Genomic DNA, 25060 nt, shown 5'->3' with positions numbered 1-25060 from the left:
TATTCCACCAAGAAATGTAGATTACAATGAGTAAAAGCTTACTTTTACTGTAATAGTATTCATTTTATTAGCAACTAGTTTCTGTTACAATCACTAATTTATAATGTAGTAACTAGAAAATTAGCATGTAATTTTTAGGCTGGTACAGATTGTTATTATTCCATTTTATTGGTAAGTTGTTACCTCTACAATTGCTTACTTAGAATTTAGTAACAACTAAATATTTAACGTCATTTTTTAAGTTAGTACGACCTGATAGCTTAATATAAACATATCATTATTCACTTAAAACTGATCTGTACTACACATTGTGTACTATAGCAGCACTTTCAACTGCATTTGCTAGGAGGCACTGCATGGCTGTGATGTGAGCGATGGCCTTAAAATACGCATATTAGCCAGAGCGCTTTTTTCAATCAAGCAAAGGAAAAAAAGCTCCTCAAAACAAACCTGCAGTGAGAACAGCAGTGGAAGTAAATTAGTCCAAACTATTAGACCAAGAGATCAGCCTGTATAATGTGATTCCTAGTAAAAAATGTCATATAGCTCTGTTAAGATCAGTAAGCTGTCGTCTCACAGCAAGAAGGGCCTGGGTTCGATTCCCCAGCCGGGCAACCAGGGTTCTCCCCGTGTCTGCGTGGGTTTCCTCCCACAGTCCGAAGACATGCAGTCAGGCCAACTGGAGACGCTAAATTGCCACCTAGGTAAAGTCTGTGTGTCTGCCCTGTGGACTAGTGGCCTGTCCAGTGTGTTTCCTGCCTTTGCACAGTGAGCACTGGGACAGACTCCCACCACGACCCAGAAGGATGAGTGAATGTAGAGATAAATACCAATGCAATCATACAGATTTCATTCTTTTGTATTATTTCATTAAAATTTGCTTATAGACCTAAAAGAGTCCTTCTTAGCACAGGCTAGCATCAGCATTAGCTTTAGCCCTGGCTCATCTGAAGGAGCAGCTATCGTAGCTGAAACCTCATTAGATGTAAAAACTTGCTGCTTTAACATCAAGAGACGAGGTTTTCTGAAGGCTCTTTTGCTCTAAATGGTCCTTTATTTATATTATCGGTCCTTAAAATAGCTTTACAACACGTACGTGTTTATTTCTTCCCATGTTTTCCTCTGTTTGCTTCAACATTTCCATTTGTGCTGCAGATGCTAGCATGTAGCCTGAGCCAACAGTTGCCGGCCACTCAGAAAAGAGTATCTTTACCCACCACAGTAAACAGGCACATGTACAGAAAGTGTGTTTATGATGCGACTTTAATGAGACATGACTGATATAACCCACAAAAGGAGAAAGATGCATGCACTGGACAGATGTTTCCAGCTGTCGTTTTGCACACGCGAGGTTTAAGGCATCCAAGATTGTTCCTGTCACTGCTGTGTTTTCAGTAACATCCGGCCGACATCACCACGATTTCAAGGGAAACTTCACTCAAACGGAATTTTCTGTTTAACCTCCGCTGAAGAGCGTTAAAGGAAAACTCCGACGTTTGTTCAACCTAATCTCCATCCGCTGCTCCCGTACCGTACGCTCAGTTACCACAGACAATAACTTCAACAGGTTTTCCTGAACTTAGAAAAGAGCAGGAATCCCATTAGCATAAAACACACTTACATTAGAAGTCTATGGGCAGATGCTGTCCGTGTGCTACAGACGCTGGAGATAAGAACGCTGAAGTATTCCTTTAACCAGCGGAGGTTTATTTTGCTTTACTTTACTTTATTTTGCATCTGCAGCTCCTGAGCTGTGTCGCTAACAACACTGACAAATCTGTGAATGAATATTAACCACTCACGTTTTTTAAAAGCAAATAACTACACATGCAAAAAAATGACGAACTACATTTCTTACAAGGGGGGGTTAGAAAAATCCAAGTCAAATTGGAAAAACAAAAAGAAAAGTACACTTTTAAACAGGCAATTAACGTCTTTTATAAAACACCTAATTTTAATTCCCACGTATGGCTTTTTGCTTTTCTCGTTTTCTGAATAAAAGGGGTCGAGTCGTTACGTTACAGCCGAACGGTGCCGCTCCAGTTCTGACCAGTTTCAGATTTCAGATTTTCCTGTTCCAGTTTTGATTTCTGCTCACAAAAATGTCACTATAAAAATCTCGCGCACTACGTAAATATAAATTAACAGACATAATTCAAAGAGAGAGGAAAAAAGAGAGAGAACGCCTTTTTTCTTTTGTTTAAGCATCCAGTCGTAAGTTTGATATGTTACTTTAGTGCGAACGCACCCGGTCACTTTCGGACCCTAATCAATACTGGCAACGGCTGAGTATAAAAAAACACAGTCAGTCAATATTTACGAAATTCCGTACAACCAAAAAGTTTGCATATCAACGTTTCTTTCTCCAGGACACACATTCATGTTTCTCTTCGGGCCTTTTTCTTCTTCACCTGCTTGGGGGATTCCCAGCTGTCCTCTGGCTTTTCTGGAGGAGAAATCAAAGTAAAAAGCATTAATTCAACATTAGTTCCATAATCAACATCAAATACGTTAAAGGGCTCATATCCTACACTTCTCTTCCTTTAAGGCCCACTTCTGTGTGGTTTTATGTGTCTAAAATAGTCATAATTCATGATCCTTTTCCAGCCTCTCTTTATCCTTTAGAATTAAACAGGCTGTTTTAGTTACTGTGCCTTTAAGACCAATGTATGTAAATAAGCTATATTCCGATTGGTTGTGCCTCATTCAAAAAGCACTCAAATGAGCTAGTTCTTGTGACATTTTTTAGATTAAGTCTGAGTTCTGAACATTATTTTTTGCAAACAACACAATTTCAGCTGGTAGTCAAAGGGCTTTCTAAAGGGAAGTCCATGGATTTTCCTACATTTTTGCATAATTAACTGGTTAAAATGTAAACACAGTCATTCAGAGTGGTAGAACTCGGGTACAGAACGAATTATCCATCAACCTGAAGAAGTTTCACTATGCAGAGGACCATTTAATCATGAAATGGGTCTATATAGAACTATTCCCTTTACTAAAGACCTGTTGAAGAACCACTTTAAGTGGGTACAACACCAAACAAAAAGTAAGGAAAAATCAGTTTTCCATATTACGGCCCTTTAAAGTGGAACTCCACCAGTTTTTCAAAATTTCTGCATTATTAACTGGTTAGAATGTAAACAGAGTGGTTCAGAGTGGTTTGGTGTGAAACGCTCTGTTCTAGAGAAACTTACAGAGTCAGAACTGTTCACAGTGGTGGTGATAGGAACCAGACGTCCACCTCTAAAAGCTCCCTCACAGAAAGTTCCTGGTTATGAATTCACTGCCTGATGACTGAGACACTGTTTTATGATAGTTTAGAGAACTTAAACTCCATTCATGGTGGAGGGATACATGCAGGGCGCTGTGAGGCAAAATAGTCCCCAAAGAAAACTGATTATTTCAGATTTTTCCACTATTTTCCATCATCAACATTCCATATAAACTCAGAAGACTCGTGTAGGTTCACTGGTGGTTCTGGATAGTACATAAAATGTCTATATTTGTGTTGTAGTCATGGCGACCCCTGGTTCCTATCACCACCACTGTAAAGACATCTGAACCATTTCACTGCAATTCCCCTTTTAACTGACAGCCTATAATTTATTCTGATTAAAGGTTCTAATTCAGTGACTTGTTTCCTAACTAATGTTAAAGCTTGTTACCATGGCGGCAAATCCAAATCGTGCTGATTACTGCACTGTGTACTGCTCTGTGTGAGTGAGAGCTGTTGGTGTTTGTTTACTCTGTGTGGGTGTAGCTGAGCTCCTGGGCGTCATTTCAGGTTCAGTGGGCTTCAGAGTGGCTCTTGGAGGGGCTGAGGGGGCCACGCTTTCCTGCTCCTACACAAACACAAACAAAACAAAGCTCAGAATCCACAGCACAGGTGCTTCAGTCATCATCAGCCAGGTTTCCATCAGGCAGTGCGGCAGAGGCGGACAATAGGACGATATTTCATCGTTATGGTGATCATGTTTTTCTGAGTGTGTCGTGGACGTCGTCTGTACTTAAACACTGAATAACGGTTAATCATTAACCGATTAGCTGTTAACTGACAAATACATAAATCGCTGCTGTCGGAACAAAACCTCATATCTCCGTTTTTGTCGTTTTTCAGTTTTGGACAAAACGTGAAAATCCCTGTTACTCTTTACATTGTGTGTAAATTTCATGATGGTTCCATTGACTTACATTAAAAGTAAAGTAGTTTTTTTCCTTCTCCTGTAAAGTTACCGTTTTGGAGATACAGGATTTTCTTCTGACAACAGCGAAATGCTGGATTAATGCTTTTGGTTAAGAAGTTTAATTTCTGATGAACAACTGATATTTCAGTTAGTGGGTTTTTCATTCAGCTTAAGGAGCGTTTTTTTTGCATGAGGACCCAAGAGCGCAACCTGTTCCGCAACTCCAGGACCGAGAGGTCATGAAGGAGGAGACTCACTATAGGACGATGAGCTTGGAGATACACACATGCGAAACAGCCAGAACCTGAAAAAACTGCATTCGTGTACGTTATTTGAGCCAAACAGTACAAATACTTAGGCCAATTTTAGTCAGAATTTGTCCGTGATTTCTATTCTGTATCTGAACCGATAATTTAGTCTTATGTTTCATAAGGTTGACCAGATGACCACTGACTTGACAGACGTTCCCATATGGCCTCTGTCTGGGTTTTCTAGACTCTAATAATATGGTAATAATGTGATAAATGGTCAATGTACACACATATAAAGATGGTTCTTTAGTGAAGAAAATGGTTCTTTGTCTCATGAAAGCGTTCTTCAGATTGATGGAGAACGTGCTGTAGATGGTTCTATAAAGAATCTTTTTGAAAAGGGTTCTAAAGAGTACCAAAAAGGGTTCTTCTGTTCGATTTCAAAAAGACTCTACAGCACATTCTGAAGAACGCTTTGACGACGCAATGAACTCTTTGATCATGCAAAGGGTTCTTTGAGTGTTCATGGTTTTATATAGAACTATTTTCTAGACTAAAGAACCCTTGAAGAACTGTCTTTTTAAGCGTGTAAGTAAGCAGCCTACATAACGTTCCTGTCACATCTGTTAGGTTAAAGCCTTTATGCATGTATGTTTATGTGAAAACTCAGTGCTGTATTTGGTGCTTTAATGGCTCGTGTTGAAAATCCCAACAGCGGTGACATCAGAGGTGAAACATCGCTGGTTCCCCTGTCATGGGACTGACACTGGGTGTCCTTGGACGGTGCTGATGGTGCCCGGTGTACGAGGGCCGACTCTTAACTACCGGCCCGCTGCCGGCAGAGCCAATCATGTCGTCGGGATTGAGGATTTTAATCTCTTTTGGGACACAGAGAGCCAGTCGGACTAAACGGCCTCAATCTGAACAGGACTGGTGTGCGAGTCGGGTTTGTTAGTTAATGATTACTCACTGGCTAATGATGGTCAGTTATGGGTCAAAAGAATTTGCCAAAATTCACATCCCTACTACCGGTGCACTGTGTCTACAGGGGGTATTTGAGAAAGCTGGATTTCTCAGTTAGGCTGGGCCTACATTACACGATTTGCCTGATTTTGACCCCAATTTGCCCCTTGCGACTAATTTTCACAACCTGAAGCGATTCTCCAGGTCGGAAACTCGATCGGAAGCAACTGATGGTGCAGAATATGTGGTTGTGTGAGAGGAGAAACAAGGGAGTCTTTAGCCCCCTGCTCTGAAGTGATCAGAGACCCTCAGATTTTATCAGACATGTTTAATATTTACAACTCCAAATGTTCACGAGTCCTGCAGTGAGAGACGGTCAGAGATGAACTCAGTGAGTGATTCAAGCAGCCAGAGGAGCTGCGTGTAAAACAGACAGATTAGAGCCGATATCATGTTTATAATGTTGATCCAGATCAGGTCTCTGTCTTACAGTTTCAGCTCAGCTGCCGGTTTGTAGTGAAATATTTCTCCAGCTCTACTGTGATATCAGCGCTTCTCACCACAGATTCATCCCCAGTTTCAGCTTTCGCTGCTCATAAAACCACAAACAGGCCCAGTGAGTTCAGCTCTGTGTGTGTCGTGTGATCTGAGGAATTCTGGGAGTTTGAGTTCTTATTCGTAGCCCAAACTCGCTGTGTGTTATTCTCTCTCTCTGCTCCGTCGTCTAGTCTGAGTGCCTCATGACAAAAAGACAAGACATTCCGTGACAAACTGACGTTAAGTTCGTGAAGCTCTCCGTTTCAGAGATCTGTTAAGATCGTTAAAGTCGTGTTGTGTTCGCCCAGCCTTAGCCAGATAACTCAATCCCAGAGATACGGACTGTCCAACAGGACTGTCCCTCAGCTCTTATCCTATCGGACAAGCATGACTTTGGGCTCACGTTATCAGACTAAACTGAAGAATCCTGCTTTGTGAAATTCCCCCCAGCTCAAAATACTGTGATGCATATTGTGCGTCATGAAAACACCTTTTGTGACTGTGTTGTGATATGATACGATGTGATATGATGATGATCACGGGTTTGTGCCTGTACTCAACCATACGGATCGTAAGCAGCAGGGCTAAGGTGACACACTGCGCCTCTGGTGCTATGCTCTCAGACGCCTGATATTTCAGACAGCTTCCTGATATTGTATCTGACCATCGGACAATCAGTCGTATTATTGCACACGCTGGAAAGCATAAAGGGAGCAACCTGAGCTCCTGAAGAGGGATTTTTCAGAACTGTTTGACACACTTGGGAGACTAAACTTAGAAGCATTCATTGGTGCACCTCTCCCAGCTCGAGGCTCCAACATGGTCTTTCCTCTCTTCGTCACTCATTCGCTCCGCATGCAAAATGCAACTACGCAAGGGCATCTGACATCACATGATGACCCACAGCAGGTGCTCACTGTCTGTGTTTACATGCAAAGATTTTCTCCAGTCTGATTGAACACATTCCGATTATAGATTAAGACTGAGGTGTTTATTCTGAACTTTACTCAACAATCTGATGAAAATCTCCGTTTACATGCTCACTACAAGTAACCCGATCCAAAATTACACTCATGCATAGAGAACCACTTAGTGTAGACGTGAGTCCAGTCAGAGTGAGATGAGCAGCAGTGAGCAGCGCTTGTGTTTTTAATCACTTTAAAATGATGTCAGACTCAGGAAAACGTCCTTCACATGTCCTTATTAAAGAAGGCCGAGAGGAAGACGTCGTGTTCTGAGACACATAAGCTGGACGTCCGTCCCACCGCCGTCTTTTAAAGACCAGAGCATAAACTTCGTCTCCTCTGCAGACCAGTTTCTGCTCCGCCATGTTGAACGGTATAAACTTTCACTTTGACGAGACGAACATGATCAGAACGGGCTTAAACTTTCCGATAGGGAATGTAATCAGATACAGGCGTTCACACGGATATTATTCTTCTATTTAACGGATTATTTACAGGATTACCCACCTCGATCAGCTGGATAGAAACTGTATTCTGAATGGCCTCAATCAGACTAGAGTATTCTAACTGAGGTGTTTACACAGATGTATTGTTTTCCGATTGAGCTATCAGTCGGATTATTAATGGATTATCAGGTTGCATGTAAACGTGGCTAAGCTCTGTCTGCAGTGGGCTGATAGTAAAGAGTCACCCCTTGTACGCTGGGCACCATCAGCACCAGGACACTCAGTATCAGTCCCACCGATGATGTTTCACCACTGATGTCATCACTGCTGGGATTTTCAGAGAGAATAGAGGAACTGGTGGACGCTAACTACTAAGCTGGCCGAAAGCACTGAGCCCTTATGTGTCTCTGGAGAACTGGCGGGCACCTCCACCTCCTAAACACCGCCCCCAGCCTCGCCCTCCATCTAACGCAGTGTTCGGCCACTACCACAGCGACAGCAGCGTCCACATCCGTCATCTCTTCAGGCAGCACACAGTACTGCATGTTCAGTCAACAAAGCTGATAAAGTCTGATATCTCCAGAGTCCGCGCTGTAGCTGTGATCATATTCATGAAAGTTTGCAAAACAAGCCGGACCCTCAGGTACCTGTAACTTACAATCCCATCCTGATTGGAAATAGAATGAACAGCTCTTTTAAGTCACTCTGTACGTCGGCCAGTTCTGAATCAGATTTGTAGGTAAAAATAAAATAATCCTCCTTTACAGTAAAATAAAGCTCTGCTGATCGTTCAACACAGTTTAACAATAAATGGTCTTAAACTCTGGAGTTAATGTAGAACTGCTAATTCACCCTTTAACCCTGACGATCAGCACAGACTGAAAAAGTTTCCTGCTGGAGATGCGAGAACAGCGGCTATAGCTGAGCTAAAGCTTAAAGCAGAGCAAAGTAAGTTTTTATTTATATTCTAGTCTGTAGTAGTCTATACTACATCAGCACACACTGAGACATATTTACACCCAAGATGGTAAAATGGACATAAAATGTGGTTTGATTTTTGCTGACAGGACAAAATGGCTCTTTTAAACATTTGGGTTGCGACCCCTGTTTTAGACAGACTGGAAAATGGTTCTTAGCTGGTTCTAATCATATTTGGAAGATAGGAGCTACTTCATTGCAATCAACAACTGAGAATCTAAAAGGGAAACACTGACCTGTGGTGTTCCACAGGAATCCATTCTTGGGCCCTTATTGTTTAATCTTTATATGCTAACACTGGGGCAACATTCTTAGAAATAATAAAAAAATATCGTACCATAGCTCTGTAAATGACAAACACACATCTGCTTAGCTTCTCACCAGAAGACTACAGTCCCAATGACACTTTTATGTCCACACCTAGAGTCAATAAATGTCTGGATAAAAGAAACCTTTCTCCAGTACCATAACGAAAAGACAGACACCAGGTCAGTGCTCGTCTCGATGCCAGAGCTCTGAGATCAAGATCAAGTCAGAAATCTTGGCATAACAATGGATTCAGGTCTGATTTTCATGTAAAAACAATACCGAAAGCAGCAGTTAAGCATCTCAAGAACATAACAGCTGTAGCTGCTAGAACGTTTACGAGAACCAAGAGGTCTGAGCACATCACTCCAGTCCTCCAGTCGCTACCGATTAAGCACAGAATTGACTTTAAAGCGCTTCTAATTGTATATAAATCTCTGAATGGCCTTGAACCAAAATACATTGCTGATCTGCTTGACATATACAAACCCTGTAGGCCTCTCCGATCACTCGGGACTGGTCAGTACGCAGTGCCCAGAATCAGAACCAAACCGGGTGAGGCAGCCTTCAGTCACTCTGCTGCCAACTGCTGGAACCAACTCCCAGATGAGGCCAGATGTGCTCCAAATGAAGTCCAGATTGAAAACGTTATTGTTTTCTTGTGCCTTTGTTTCTTTTAATTCTATTTTAGTTGCTGTTTTGTCTTTTATCTTTAGCTCTTTAAGTTTAAATTGTCACTGTAGTTTATCTTAACATTATTTTCATTTCCTTTAATTCCTTATTTTATTTGTTATTTTATTGTATTTCATTTTAAGCTTTTGATTTGTTTTATTTTGACTCATATGACATCTACATGTTCTCCTAAGCTTTTTCAGCTCTTTGGAGGTTTTAAATGTGTGCTAGCCCGAGTATCCCAAAGACTGATAAACAGCTTAGAGGTTGGTTTTGCTTCAAAGTAAGATTTTGTTCAGTTACTGTTGCTATTTAACCGGTAAAGCGGTAACATTTGGTGCTCTTCGTCACTCAGGGTGCTGGAAATGACTAACATATTTTTCTTTTTTATATTTTATTACCTCCTACTTTCTTTTAATTCTGCCTTTGTAACTATCTTTGCAAAAGCCTTTCTGAGGTGTTAAACCTCAGGATGATCCAAGCTGTATTATTGCGTAAAGCACTCTGAATTGGCATTGTGTGTGGAAGGTGCTGTACCAGGGGTCGCAACCCAAATGTTAAGAAGAGCCATTTTGTCCTTTCAACAAAAGCCAACCCACTTTGAAGTATTGTTTTACCATCTTGGCTGTAAGTACGTCTCAGTATGTGATTAATGTCCTAGTACAGGCTAAAAATATAATATAAACAAAACGCAGGCTAATTTTGCTCTGCTTTAAGCTTTAGATCAGCTATAGCTGCTTTTCTCGCATCTCGGGCAGGAAACTTTTCCACAAAGACTGTAGAACAGTTTCTTCTAAAATGTCTCTTAAATGTTCAACTTTTTACGAGGCTGAAGTCGCTTCTCATTCGCCAGCTTCTTGTTCGAATTCTCCCGTTCCACCTTAAATGGTGCCTGAGGTGCCAGAATGTAACTGCTGCACCATTTAAGGTGGAACAGGACAATTTGAACAAGAAGCTGGCGAATGAGAAACTGACTTCAGCTTCAGGACTCTTTAGTGTTTCAGTTTCTCGTTGCAGATTAAACGTATCAGGAAACCAGCTGGAGTGATTATAAACACAAATAAGTCCATTCGTCTCCAAATTATCGATGTTCGTCTTAAATCTCTCTCTTTGCCGTTTCGTTAGCTACTAGCTAGGCGAGACTGTTGTCTGTGTTGCTATGGTGACCAGCAGTCTGTGCTGATCTTCAGGGTTAAAGGGTGAATTAGCAGTTCTACATTAACTCCAGAGTTTAAGACCATTTATTGTTAAACTGTGTTGAACGATCAGCAGAGCTTTATTTTACTGTAAAGGAGGATTATTTTATTTTTACCTACTAATCTGATTCTGCTGTGGAGCCACAGGGCAGTAAAAGAGCCGCAGGCTGCCGACCCCTGGGCTACACAAACAAACTTGCCTTGCTTTGCCTTTTTTCAACCCAAAAAGTGAAGAAAATAAGGGACGTACTTTGACTGTTTTAGGCAAAATATTCCCTGCAGTGTTCTGGTCTTTAGCCACACCCACTTCTCCTTCCACCTGCCAATCAGAGGAAAGTTAAAATGAAGCCACTTCTCAAGTTCAGTTATTCCAATGATAGGTCAGTTATGTATGAGTTTGTCTTCCCTCACCTGAGCAGCAGTCCCACCGTCCTCCAGTTTCTTCTTTTTCTTCTTCTTCTTCTTGGCTTTGCCGCTTCCGGGAGCAGCTGGTTCTTCTTTGTCTTTCTCGGTATCGGATTCCTGCAGGGGGAAAAAGGAATAAACATGATCATGCAGTTATGTAACGAGCATTTGCATGACTCATATTCAGAAAGGAGGAAAGATCTGCGAGCGCTTTGAGAACAGAGAACACACAGAACTGCTGGCTTCAGTTAGAGTCGCCGCGCAATCCAACTCAATTATCCCAGTCCGGATTGATTTATTTTTCAACGTCGCCTCGTTTTTCATGTCAGAGATTCTGAGAGCAGCTCCAGAATGAGTGCGTTTGGTGATGAATAGAGCAGCAAAACTGTTTTGCCGTTTCTGTGTGTGGACGATTCTACTGAACTGGTTTGAAGTCAGAGCTGAAACACATTTGGGTCTTTTAACTGATCTTGGACTTTAGACTTTTAGAGTCTTTATCAAAGACTTTTTATCAAAGCAAATGATTGAATATCCCATTTTGTCTCTATCAAAACAATCATAACTCTACCAAATGTTTCAGTAGTGACTGTTTCGGTGACAATTTTAGCTCAAAAACTCAGCAGTACAGACCAGCAAACACAGCTGTGAACAGCTGTTCACACAGAAAATCATCATATTTTACATTAAAACACTAAAAAGTGCTGAACTGCAGAAAATATGACGATTCTTAATGTTCCACACTGATTTTCAGACTTTGGGACTCATTTACTTCAAAACAATGGGATCTAACTGCTCACCATGTGGCCATGAGGGACAGGGATGCAGCCTCACTTCCTGCTCTGAAATGCAGGGGCGTGGCTAAAATAACAGACTAAACTTCTGTGTTAAACTCGTGATAAGTCTAAATATTTCAACATCACTTTATGCTTAAAAAAGGCAAAAAAAGTCATCATTATTTTCACAAGTGTAAATTTAGGGGTCAGGGTTTGGGACAGACTCCTCCCAATAGAAGGTACCCTATGAATAATGATTGTGTATATATTATAATTAGCTTATTACTGTCTCTATTAATGTTTAAACAGATCAGAATATAATCCTTGTAAATATCTAAGCTCTGAATACTTCACTGTTTTTACTGTGGCAGCGCAGTTTGAACTCGATTTAATGCTGAAACAACTAAATCTAGCAAAGTATATGTCAGTATTTGTCACTGCCCACCTGCTCAGATATACCATCATATGCAGAACATCCCTGGTCAAATTATGTATTTTGTTGATTTTTTGAGTAAAAATAAGTTACCACATCCTCTATGGGGGGAAAACCTTAAACATGGCACATTTTAGTGCACAGTTTCCTTCTATTTGCTGACTAAAGTGTGCCATAACTTTTGCACAGGCCACATTTTATGTTTTGTTTCCTCCAAATATGCAAAATTCAGTAAATAACCAATAACTGTGTATTAAAATGTGCAAATGTGTTCTCTACAGTGGACGGTTTCACTTATTTACGCTTAGAAAGTCAATAAAAAAAACATAATTTGACCAGGGGTGCCTAAACTTTTGCATATGACCGCATATGCGCTAATAAAATAAAATCAAGGACCACCCGGCTGTACATCACAGACCCCGCTCTGAGAACCACTGCTGTTCTTTTGTGTGAATGGAGTCTGAAGTGTCACTAGTCATGACTGTATTGACCAATCAGACAAAAGAGAAGGCGGAGCTTCAGTAAAATCTGACTGACAGATAGGACACCGCTGTTGCTTGGCAACCTGAAAGAAGTGCCATGTAAACATTCCTCCCCCTCACAGAACCTCAGTGAGTCTAACTGACCTGCAGCTCTGCTGGTGGCGCCCGTGAGCTCACAGCGCCCTCTGCTGGCCGACCCTCATAATTACCCCACTCCTCAGACGGTGGTCTCCAGTCAGACGAAGGGTCCGCACAGCTGGTGTCTGCAGCAGGATTATTAAACAGTAACTACAGGGGAAACTACGCCAAAGGAGTGGGTTGTTATTCGGTTATAGAAGTGAGGAATGGAAGTGTGGATCGTGACGCCACAGGGCAGCGGCGTGACTCACTGGGTGCAGACCACTCATCGTCCACTTGAGGCTGGCAGGCCCAGGAAAGGTCAGGAACAGGCTGAGGCTCACCAGCTGCTGAGAAAGAGAGAAAGGGAGGAAAGAAAGAAGGAATCGCACTGTTCACTGCCCCACTGGTCACTCGGTTCTGTAGTAATGATGGTTTTTGTGAAGAAGTCTAAATGATTGACGTCTGAAGAACTTTAATAGAACATTCCTCTGTTTCACGTACCTGCAGGTAGTCCAGTAAAGGAGCCGTCCACTATAGTCCAGGAGCCTTAAAGGAACAAACAGAAGCCTCAGAAATACAACTTTAACCCCCTAAACTATGAATTATTCAACTACTGTCATAAATTATTCAGGATCTACTAATAATTATTCACCAACCAATATGAATTATTCAGTATCTACTATAAAAGACTGAATATCTACTGTTTCTGCACATCTATATATTTATCATATAATCTACATATCTAAGGTTCTTCACTCTACATTTGAGGTTTTTATATGTTCTGTTTACGCCGAGCCTTTAAAACGATTGACTGAGTAGCCGTTACAGTTGAGCTCTCTCTTTCAACTCACTGAGGAACAACGTTAACATGTTCAAAGCTGTGTTTGCTCCACATTTAAGGGTTCTTTAGTAAGAAAAAAATGGTTCTATATAGAACCATGAAGACCTGAACTCTTTGCATGATTAAGGGATCTTTGCATGGTAAAAGAGTATCAAAAAGAGTCAAAAGAGAATCAGATTTATGGAGAATGTGCTGTAGATGGTTCTACATAGAACCTTTTTGAAAAGGCTTCTATACACAGCACCAGGGGGGTTCTTTTATTGTTATGATGTCAAACCTGTAATCAGTCCAGGAGGCTTGATGGAACGAACAGAGGCCTCAGAAATACAACTTTAACCCCCTAAACTATGAATTATTCAATTACGGTCATAAATTATTCAGGATCTACTAATAATTATTCACCAACCAATATGAATTATTCAGTATCTACTATAAAAGACTGAATATCTACTGTGATTCAGCACCATTATCAATTATTTACTATCTACCATAAATGAATCCGTTTATACTACGAGCAGTTCACGATTTGTTTTGGGTAAATGTCTCCCAAAGTCTGAAAATCAGTGCGGAACATTAATAACTGTCACCACCGAAACACATTTTCTGCAATTACACTACAGAAACATATTCAGATTTTATGCGTCTACAGCTGTTCAAAGTTGTGTTTGCTCCACATTCAAATATTATGGTTCTTTGAGGGTTCTTTAGTAAACAAAATGGTTCTATATAGAACCATGACCACTCAAAGAACCCTTTGCATGATTAAAGGGTTCTTTGCGTGGTGAAAGGGTTCTTCAGATTGATGGAGAATGTGCTGTAGATGGTTCTTTTTTGAAAAGGGTTCTATATAGCACGAAAAAGGTTCTTCTATTGTTACAAAGTCAAACCTGTAACCTTTTTGGTGCTATATAGAGCCTTTTTCAAAAGGTTCCATATAGAACAATACACAAGACATTAACCAGCAATCTGAAGAACGCTTACACAACTCCAAGAACCTTTTAATCATGCAATGCGTTCTTTCAGTGTTCATGTTCTATTTAGAACCGTATTCTTTTAAGTGTGTAGTCATGTACTGGCTGTGTTTTCGAGTTCTGCTCAAAATCGGTCGTGTTATGACTGTTTTTTTAGTGACAAAATGGAATGAAAGGATAAAAATAATTACTTTTAACAAAATAAACTCAATTAAGGGCAAAATTTTACAGAATTTAAAGTGTGTTTTTAACTTTCAACCAATTCAGTAAAATCATCCACGAAACTCAGAAGACTCGTGTAGGTTCACTGGTGGTTCTGGATAGTAAATAAAATGTCTATATCTGTGTTGTAGTCATGGCGACCCCTGGTTCCTATCACCACCACTGCAAAGAAATCTGAGTTTCCCTGAAGTTTCCCTGAAGGCTACATCTCAAACTGACCTGAAACAGCAGAAATCCACCCTGATCAATAAACACCCCTCCACACCCATCACCACCGCGGCGGCGTGTTACCTTCCATGTCTTGCGGCCAGGCGGCCTGCAGGTCCTGGCTTTCGGCGCTCAGGCTGTTCCAGCTGTCCGGATGAACCGGAGCGGCCAACTCTCCCCAGCTGGATCCGTTCATGCTCAGAACCTCCTCCCAGCCTGGAGACACTGCAGGACACAACACAACAACCAGCTATCAGCTCAGCACTAAACCCAGCCAGCTCAGCCACTGACAGCTGACAGCTGGTAGTGCTAAGCGCTAACATTAGTGAAGCAGGCTCTTAAAACTGCGTCTCAGACTGGCTTTACAACGCCAACCTTCCATGCAACTAGTTGCATGCAACATAAATTCTATGCAACAAAAAAAAATGTTGCATGCAACACATTATTACTAATGTGTTATTATTTATTAGTAACACATTAGTAATGGCGTTATATTATTTATAGTAATATTTATTAAATATAGTAATTATTATAATTTTTATTAGTAATTATTATAATTAGTAATTATTGATACTAATTATTATTCATCAGCAGCTCATTTCTGATACACTCATTGTAGATTACACTTCTGCAACATTTATATTGTCTTTGTATATATTTTTTCAGCCGTCATCATTGTTGTCATCAACTTTAACCCCCTAAACTATGAATTGTTCAATTACTGTCATAAACTATTCAGGATCTACTATAAAAGTCTGAATATCTGTTTCTCCACATCTATATATTCATCTTCAAATCTATATATGAGCAGCCGTTACAGTTGTGCTCTCCCTTTCAACTCACTGAGGAACAACGTTAACATGTGCACAGCTGTGTTTGCTCCACATTTCAAAAATTACGGTTCTTTAAGCGTTCTTTAGTAAAAAAATGGTTCTATATAGAACCATGAACACTGAAAGAACCCTTTGCATTAAATGGTTCTTTGCATGGTAAAAGCCTTCTTCAGATTGATGGAGAATGTGCTGTAGATGGTTCTATATAGAACCTAGAAAAGGGTTCTATTTAGCACCAAAAGGTTCTTTTATTGTTATGATGTCAAACCTGTAATCAAAAAGGTTCTATAAAGAACCATATAAAACATTCTCCATCAATTTGAAGAATGCTTTCACGATGCAAAGAACCATTTAATCACTCAAAGGGTTCTTTGAGTGTTCATGGTTCTATATAGAACCAGATCTCAAGCGTCCAATTTACCATCTTCTCTTTTATTTTCTCGTCCATTGATCTGGCGAAATCGTCTGAAAGCATGTAATTCGATGTGATCATATGAGGCAGCATTCTGATTGGCTGTTTTTTGAAACTTCTTCCATGAAGTTCAGACGCTTGCAGCTGAGTCTCAAGTGAGTCGCAGAGCAGTTTACTTAGAAATTTAGTTTCATGCAGATTCCAAGCAACTAAAGTTGCACGAAGGTTTCACTGTGTAAAGCCAGCCTAACACCGATCAGGAAACGGCTCTGAGTTCGTAACGAGTAGCTGTATATTCACCCTGTGGGATGACAGCATGGACTTCAGCTGCAGGAGGCTCTTCTGTAGAGAAACGAGGGACAGTAGGAGAAAACATGAAATCAGAACTGGCACAAAATTGCATGCATCATATACGATCAGACATCACATCATGACCACCTCCTTGTTTCTACGCTCATCGTCCATTTTATCAGCTCCACTTACTATATAGGTTCACTTTGTAGTTCTACAGTTACAGACTGTAGTCCATCTGTTTCTCTGATACTTTGTTAGCCCCCTTTTACCCTGTTCTTCAGTGGTCAGGACCCCCATGGACCCTCACAGAGCAGGTACTATCTGGGTGGTGGGTCATTCTCAGCACTGCAGTAACACTGACGTGGTGGTGGTGTGTTAGTGTGTGTTGTGCTGGTCTGAGTGGATCAGACACGGCAGTGCTGCTGGAGTTTTTAAACACCTCAGTGTCGCTGCTGGACTGAGAATAGTCCACCAACCAAAAATATCCAGCCAACAGCGTCCTGTGGGCAGCGTCCTGTGACCACTGATGAAGGACTAGAGGATGACCAACACAAACTGTGCAGCAGCAGATGAGCTATCGTCTCTGACGTTACATCTACAAGGTGGACTGACAAGGTAGGAGTGTCTAATAGAGTGGACAGTGAGTGGACACAGTGTTTAAAAACTCCAGCAGCACTGCTGTGTCTGATCCACTCGTACCAGCACAGGTCAGATGCTTAAGGTTTGGTGCAGCTGTTCGTTAACAAGCCTGTCGTTAGCTCATGGATGTAGTGTAAGTTAGCGTCTCCCCACTAAGCTCTCAGAAAACAGGTCCGTTAGGTAATGATAGTGTCTTGCTCGCGTTGTTGGTTGTACTGCGGATGTTAAAAGGGTTTAGAGGAGCCCGCTGAACTCTGATTAGTGATCTTGTTAGTTATACATTTTATTAAATAAATCTTTCTACATCACTCATCATGTCTGGCATCAGTTCACTGCTTTTTTAGCAGCTATTCTCAGCTGTTTTCCAGCTGAAATAAATGAGATGAAAGAAACTAGACTCACAGCGTTAGATGAGGTAGCAGACTGTTAGATCGACTGTCCTTCTCATATTTGGCATATTTGTGATAAAAACACAGGAATTCCGATCTATCCGTTCACATTAAGGTCGCGTGACCACAAACCTAATACGCTTCCGATTTAGGACCACATTTGAAAGTGGCTCAAATCTGATTTGAAAAGATCAGATTTGTGTGTCCACACTGCTTCGAAAACATCGGATCTGTTCACATTAAGGCTAATAAACTGGATTTGCGCCACTTCAGCCTGATAATGTGAACGTAACCAAAAGCATGACTTGTGTCTGAGTTCTGAGTTTGTGCTGCAGCAGATCTCACCTCTTCTCTGGGCTGCGGCGGCAGGAGCGCTGGTGGTGGATGTTCTGGTGGTGTTTTTAGTGGTGGTGGTTGTTCTGGTGGTGGTGGTGGTGTTTTTGGTTTTGGTGGGGGTTGCTGGGGTGGTGATTTTGGGTTCCTCTGGAGTTATTATGGGCTGTTCAGCGGCAGAGGGCTCCACTCCTCCAGGACTGCCCGATTCATCCCCCGCTCCTTTATCTTTCCTCCGCTGCTGACGCTTCTCACGGTTACTCACTTTCGTCTCCCAGGCACCAGCTGACAGAGCATCACATTTGAAGAGTTTCATTCCGAAATGTTGCATATCAATTCGTAATGACTTCGGATAGAATTACAGATGATTTTTATGGAAAACACATTTTTATTTCTCTATTAAATTTTTTAGCAGTGCTAAAGTTAATGAAGCTGAACTTCAGACACGTCTCAGCTGAGCGGCTAGTCTGAAGTAAAGAGGGAAACGGGATATGAATAATATGTATTATCTTGAGTAACTGAGTAGATGTCTGGTTCTCATAGAGAGAAAAAGTACCTTCTTCTGGTTCTTTGCGTTCCGAAGGTGCCGACTTTGCTTCTTTTGCTGGAGCCTTTGGCTTTTTCTTGTTCTTCTTTGCCTACAAGCAGTTAGAAAACAGGTTAAATGAGTTATTCACACAGCCACAGAGCCACGATAAGGAACTTAGAGGGCGCAAATTTCATTCCCTGTCATTCATCAGGCAAGATTTAATACAATATTGTATGATTTAAAAAGCCTCTTTGATCTTTCATTCTATTCTGCACAGATTGATTTGTCCCAGATTAATAAAAGCTCTGCAGTAGAACTTTTTAGCATCGCCCTCAAAACAAAACAAAGCCCAAAAATCACAACCTCCACGAGCTCTTCAGAACAAAAGCCCTGTGATTTGAGTGTGGGTGTGTCTATAGAATAAGCCCGCCCCCTCGCCACCCCTTGTACTCTGATTTGCTGCACTCAGATGATGATTGACAGCAGTTTCCATAAAAGAAGGTTGCTGTCCAAAGAAACAGCAACCTTCTTTTCTGTATTTGAATGATAGAAAATAAAAATCTCTTTTTTCCGATTTTTATTTTCTATCATTCAAATACGGAATTGTGTGAAAATTTTATGATGAAATGGAATAAAATCTATTAACATTAACTTACAGTGAAAATAAAGAACCTGTCCTGTAAACTTACTATTTCAGAGCTGGGTAGCATTAAACTGATGTGAAATTAATGGAAATTAATGACTGTGGAAAAAAGCGTATATTACGACGTATGTTAAACGCTGTTAAACGCTGCAAATGTTGCCAAGCCACCAATTACCATAATGCAATTAATGTTGTGCTCCTAGCTTCCAACTCGAGTGAAGTCCCTTTATTTGCCTTTACAGCCAGAGACTGTTAGGAATTTGTGGTTTGCTTGTAACGTTGATAAGACTTTCACAAACAAGTACACTGGGCTTCGTTCACCAACTGAAATATCGGTAACACTTTCTATGAATGTCACGTTTGTAAGCATCTATAAACACATTCATATCATGTTGTAATGCATTCACAAGGCATCATAAACATGGCTATAAATATTTAATAAACATGCATTACACGTTATAGCTATGCTTATTATGCATTATGCTTATTGTTAACATTAAGCATTATAAGTAACGTTCATAACACATTATAAGAGCTCATAAGTGGTATTTGTCCGCTCTAAGTGAAGCGTACTGTACTAAAGCCTCCTCCAGTGTTCAGAGTGAGGCTTCAAGTTGAAGTATTTACTGAAGGATTTACTGAAACACTAAAACATTCACAGTAAAGCACATTACAGGCTTTAAATGTCAGAGTTTAAACTAGAGCTGCCATCAGTGTTTTACCCAATGTGGGAAAGGTAATGTACACCACCGTTAGCTTGGCACTCACTTAACACTGCATATCCAATAGGATGCCAGCAGAAATTAGCATTACTGTACTGTAGTGTAGTGATGTCACAGAGTGAAGGGTTCTAGTACTTGACGTTAGAACCAGTGAAGGAACAAATAACAATGACAGCGCTCTACTATCTTGCCTCTCCCTCTCCAGGCCTTCGCTCTGCAGTGACTTCACGCCCAGTGTGATGTCAGAGGGGGTTCAGGGGAGGGGCTGATGGGTACTTGGTTTGCTGTGATGTAATGTAGTGTTTAAAGTGAGACGCTGGGTAAGAAAAGCTCACTGTAGCAGTGATTCTAGGCTGGACAGCCAGTTTGGAGCATCTGAATATTCAGGACTGAAGCCCTGAAGATGCAGCTCTAACAGCTCCAGCGCTGAGAAACAAAATACTGGAAATCTCAGGACGTAAATAAACTCTGTATTTGTCTTTACTTTACACTCTCCAAGCTGAGACTGACTTCTTTGGCTCTGACAGTATAACTTGTTATTAACACTACTTATAATGTGTTATATTAACAATTCATAACGTATAATAAACATGGCTATAAAGTGCAATTCAGTGTAATTCATTTTTATAAATATTTATAACCATGTTCATAACGCCTTATGAACGCATTATAATATGTTATGAATGTGTTTATAGATGCTTACAAACGTGACATTCATAGAAAGTGTTACCGAGATTTCTTCTTAAACCCACTTACGCAGTTTTTAGTAAGATTCTGACTCACCAGTGTCTCTTATGTGGGATTTGTTCTTAGGTAAGAACAGAATCTACACACACTCAAGAGCACAAAGGTTAGAACGGTTCTGCGCTTTCAGAACACGTCATGAATCTGACGGAGACTTTTTTTAGGACCTTTATCAAGAACATGTTTAAGATCAAACTTAAATATGTTGAAGATACTGGTGAATGAGGCCCAGTGAGTTAAAGCCCAAACGCCTATCACTCTCTCGACCGAAGATGCGACTCTAAAACAGGTTTGCTGCCTCTGCAGATTAGGCGGGGAACCCGATACAGGCAGCTGGTGCTCTCAGATCAACGTCTTTACTTCTATGGCTCGAGGTGCCGCAGCTATACGTGCACTTCAACTCCCTCAGTATATAAATGGATCCACTCCAGCAGCCGGAGCTCTTACCTTATCTGCTTTAGGATCAGCTGGATCCTGACTCTGGACCTCCGCCGGCTTCACTTCTTCCTGAGGTTCCACGGCGAGGCCGTTTCTATGAAGCTTCTACAGGACAAATCACAAACAACACACTGACATTTTTAGTGAATAATCACAGTTATATTCGTCTGTTAAAGGCCTCAGGGTGTTAAATCTCCATTAAACCTGAGTTATTTTAAGAATATTAAACCAACATTTCACATCTGAGGCCTGAACATCGAACCAGACCTACTTTTTGAGACTGTGTGTGACATTAATACGTAAAGACGTACGACATAGTGCGTGAAAAACTCAACACCTCTGACTTTTAAACAATTTACAGGTCGATGGCAGCGCACACTCACCATATTTTAACACATTTTTTCTCGACTCCTAAATGATCAGTGCACTATTCTCATTTTTAGAGAATGATCAGTGCACTATTCTCATTTTTAGTGAATGATCAGTGCACTATTCTCATTTTTAGAGAATGATCAGTGCACTATTCTCATTTTTAGTGAATGATCAGTGCTCTATCCTCATTTTTAGTGAATGATCAGTGCACTATCCTCATTTTTAGTGAATGATCAGTGCACTATCCTCATTTTTAGTGAATGATCAGTGCACTATTTTCATGTTTAGTGAATGATCAGTGCACTATCCTCATTTTTAGTGAATGATCAGTGCACTATTTTCATGTTTAGTGAATGATCAGTGCACTATTCTCATTTTTAGTGAATGATCAGTGCACTATCCTCATTTTTAGTGAATGATCAGTGCACTATTTTCATTTTTAGTGAATGATCAGTGCACTATTCTCATTTTTAGTGAATGATCAGTGCACTATCCTCATTTTTAGTGAATGATCAGTGCACTATCCTCATTTTTAGTGAATGATCAGTGCTCTATTCTCATTTTTAGTGAATGATCAGTGCACTATTTTCATGTTTAGTGAATGATCAGTGCACTATCCTCATTTTTAGTGAATGATCAGTGCACTATTCCCATTTTTACTGAACGATCAGTGCATTATTCCCATTTTTACTGAATGATCAGTGCACTATTCACATTTTTACTGAATGATCAGTGCACTATCCTCATTTTAGTGAATACTAACAGCTTCATTCTCATTTAAGTGAATGATCAGTGCATTATCCTCATTTTTAGTGAATGATCAGTGCACTATCCTCACTTTTAGAGAATGATCAATGCACTATTTTCATTTTTAGTGAATGATCAGAGCAATATTGTCATTTTTAGTGAATGATAAGTGCACTATCCTCACTTTTAGTGAATGATAAGTGCACTATTCTCATTTTTAGTGAATGATCAGAGCACTATTTTCGTTGTTAGTGAATGGCCAGTGCACTATCCTTATTTTTACTGAATGATCAGTGCACTATTCTGTTTTAGTGAATGATCAATGCACTATTTTCATTTTTAGTGAATGATCAGTGCACTATTCTCATTTTTAGTGAATGATCAGTGCACTATTTTCATTTTTAGTGAATGATCAGTGCACTATCCTCATTTTTAGTGAATGATCAGTGCACTATTTTCATGTTTAGTGAATGATCAGTGCACTATCCTCATTTTTAGTGAATGATCAGTGCACTATTCTCATTTTTATTGAACGATAAGTGCACTATTCTCACTTTTAGTGAATGATCAGTGCACTATTCTCATTTAAGTGAATGATCAGTGCACTATCCTCACTTTTAGTGAATGATCAGTGCACTATTCTCATTTAAGTGAATGATCAGTGCACTATCCTCACTTTTAGTGAATGATCAGTGCACTATTCTCATTTAAGTGAATGATCAGTGCACTATTCTCATTTAAGTGAATGATCAGTGCACTATTCTCATTTAAGTGAATGATCAGTGCACTATTCTCATTTTTAGTGAATGATCAGTGCACTATTCTCATTTAAGTGAATGATCAGTGCACTATCCTCACTTTTAGTGAATGATCAGTGCACTATTCTCATTTAAGTGAATGATCAGTGCACTATTCTCATTTAAGTGAATGATCAGTGCACTATCCTCACTTTTAGTGAATGATCAGTGCACTATTTTCATTTTCAGTGAATGATCAGTGCACTATTCTCATTTTCAGTTAATGATCAGTGCACTGTCCTCATTTTCAGTGAATGATCAGTGCTCTATTCTCATTTTTAGTGAATGATCAGTGCACTATTCTCATTTTCAGTGAATGATCAGTGCACTATTCTCATTTTCGGTGAATGATCAGTGCACTATTCTCATGTTTAGTGAATGATCAGTGCTCTATTCTCATTTTTAGTGAATGATCAGTGCTCTATCCTCACTTTTAGTGAATGATCAGTGCACTATTCTCATTTTCAGTGAATGATCAGTGCACTATTCTCATGTTTAGTGAATGATCAGTGCTCTATTCTCATGTTTAGTGAATGATCAGTGCTCTATTCTCATTTTTAGTGAATGATCAGTGCTCTATCCTCACTTTTAGTGAATGATCAGTGCACTATTCTCATTTAAGTGAATGATCAGTGCACTATCCTCACTTTTAGTGAATGATCAGTGCACTATTCTCATTTTCAGTGAATGATCAGTGCACTATTCTCATTTTCGGTGAATGATCAGTGCTCTATTCTCATTTTCAGTGAATGATCAGTGCACTATTCTCATTTTTAGTGAATGATCAGTGCTCTATTCTCATTTTCGGTGAATGATCAGTGCACTATTCTCATGTTTAGTGAATGATCAGTGCACTATTCTCATTTTCGGTGAATGATCAGTGCACTATTCTCATTTTCGGTGAATGATCAGTGCTCTATTCTCATGTTTAGTGAATGATCAGTGCTCTATTCTCATGTTTAGTGAATGATCAGTGCACTATTCTCATTTTCGGTGAATGATCAGTGCACTATTCTCATTTTCAGTGAATGATCAGTGCACTATTCTCATTTTCGGTGAATGATCAGTGCTCTATTCTCATTTTTAGTGAATGATCAGTGCTCTATTCTCATGTTTAGTGAATGATCAGTGCTCTATTCTCATGTTTAGTGAATGATCAGTGCACTATCCTCATTTTAATGAATAATCACAGCTGCTTTAGGCCAGTTAACTTGCTATGCATCTCCAGTTTACGCACTAAACGCCTCTGGCCTTAAGGCTGACCACATTACTGCTGCTGAACAAATGATGTGGCGGAATGAACCCCAGTCATATCTCACCTTATCTCCCGCTTTCTTTCTGCTTCTCTTCTTCGGTTCCTCGGGCTTCCCTGCCTTGCCGGGCTCTAGCACGATGTCCTCGGCCGTCCCCCTCTGTTCCCTTGCTGCTCCAGGCCTGTGGAGCCCCAGCAGCAGCAGCGAGAGAATCAGCCCCAGTCCAACCGACAGAAGCAGCACTCCGACCGGCCACAAGGCCAGCGGCGCCGCGGCCTCCAGCCCCAGCATTTCTGCCAGAGAAAACACCATCTGCTCGGCCCTGTCCGCCCAGCTCTGCGCCATCTCGGTCCGAGCGGTGAGGAATTAGACCACAGTCTCAAAACATGGCAGTAATAATCGAAAACTGGATCATTTTTGGCAAAAATGAGTCATAAAGCTGCTGCTCTGGTTGCTGCAGTTGACGGAGCGCTGCTGCTGCTGAATCGTCACTGTGCTGCGCAGCGCCGCCTGCTGTTCACATTCATAATGACATAATAAATAGGAGTACAGAGCAGGATAAAACCGTTATTTTAAAGGGGAACTCCACCGATTTTTCCAAAATTCTGCATAATTAAGTGGCTACGATGCAAACAGAGTCGTTCAGAGCTGTTTGGCGTAAAACGCTCCGTTCTAGAGAAACTTACAGAGTCAGAACTGTTCACAGTGGTGGTGATAGGAACCAGATGTCCAAGCTCCCTCACAGAAAGTTGCTACATGAAATGGTTATGAATTCACTGCCTGATGACTGAGACACTGTTTTATGATAGTTTAGTGATAATGTGTAGGGTTAAAATGTATTTTAATATATTTTGATTCATTGATGATGGTACATGAAGGGTGTTGTGAGGCAAAATAGTCCCCAAAGAAAACTTATTATTTCAGATTTTCCACTATTTTCCATCATCAACATCCCATATA

The 25060-nt window shown here is 40.5% G+C and overlaps 1 protein-coding gene across 2 annotated transcripts; it reads right to left on the bottom strand.

The window, feature by feature from the left end:
- Positions 1-1245: 1245 nt before the first annotated feature.
- On the bottom strand, positions 1246-24596 carry mtdhb (metadherin b). Of its 2 annotated transcripts, none has more exons than XM_036558562.1 (13): positions 24167-24596; positions 20941-21036; positions 18412-18493; positions 17868-18140; positions 16501-16542; positions 15040-15180; positions 13216-13260; positions 12984-13061; positions 12739-12857; positions 10913-11023; positions 10752-10820; positions 3749-3845; positions 1246-2446 (listed from the first exon to the last, which is right to left on the bottom strand). In XM_036558562.1, the coding sequence occupies exons 1-13, from the start codon at positions 24443-24445 to the stop codon at positions 2379-2381; spliced, it is 1500 nt and encodes a 499-aa protein (XP_036414455.1). In that variant the 5' UTR covers positions 24446-24596; the 3' UTR covers positions 1246-2378. The 2 variants fall into 2 exon arrangements, with proteins under 2 accessions (XP_036414455.1, XP_036414456.1); XM_036558563.1 differs by having other exon boundaries at positions 12984-13058.
- Positions 24597-25060: the final 464 nt, after the last annotated feature.

Source organism: Colossoma macropomum, unplaced genomic scaffold (assembly GCF_904425465.1).
Source record: "Colossoma macropomum unplaced genomic scaffold, Colossoma_macropomum, whole genome shotgun sequence".
NCBI lineage: Eukaryota > Metazoa > Chordata > Actinopteri > Characiformes > Serrasalmidae > Colossoma > Colossoma macropomum.
The sequence above is the reverse complement of the archived record's forward strand: the minus strand, read 5'-3'. Positions and strand labels throughout refer to the sequence as shown.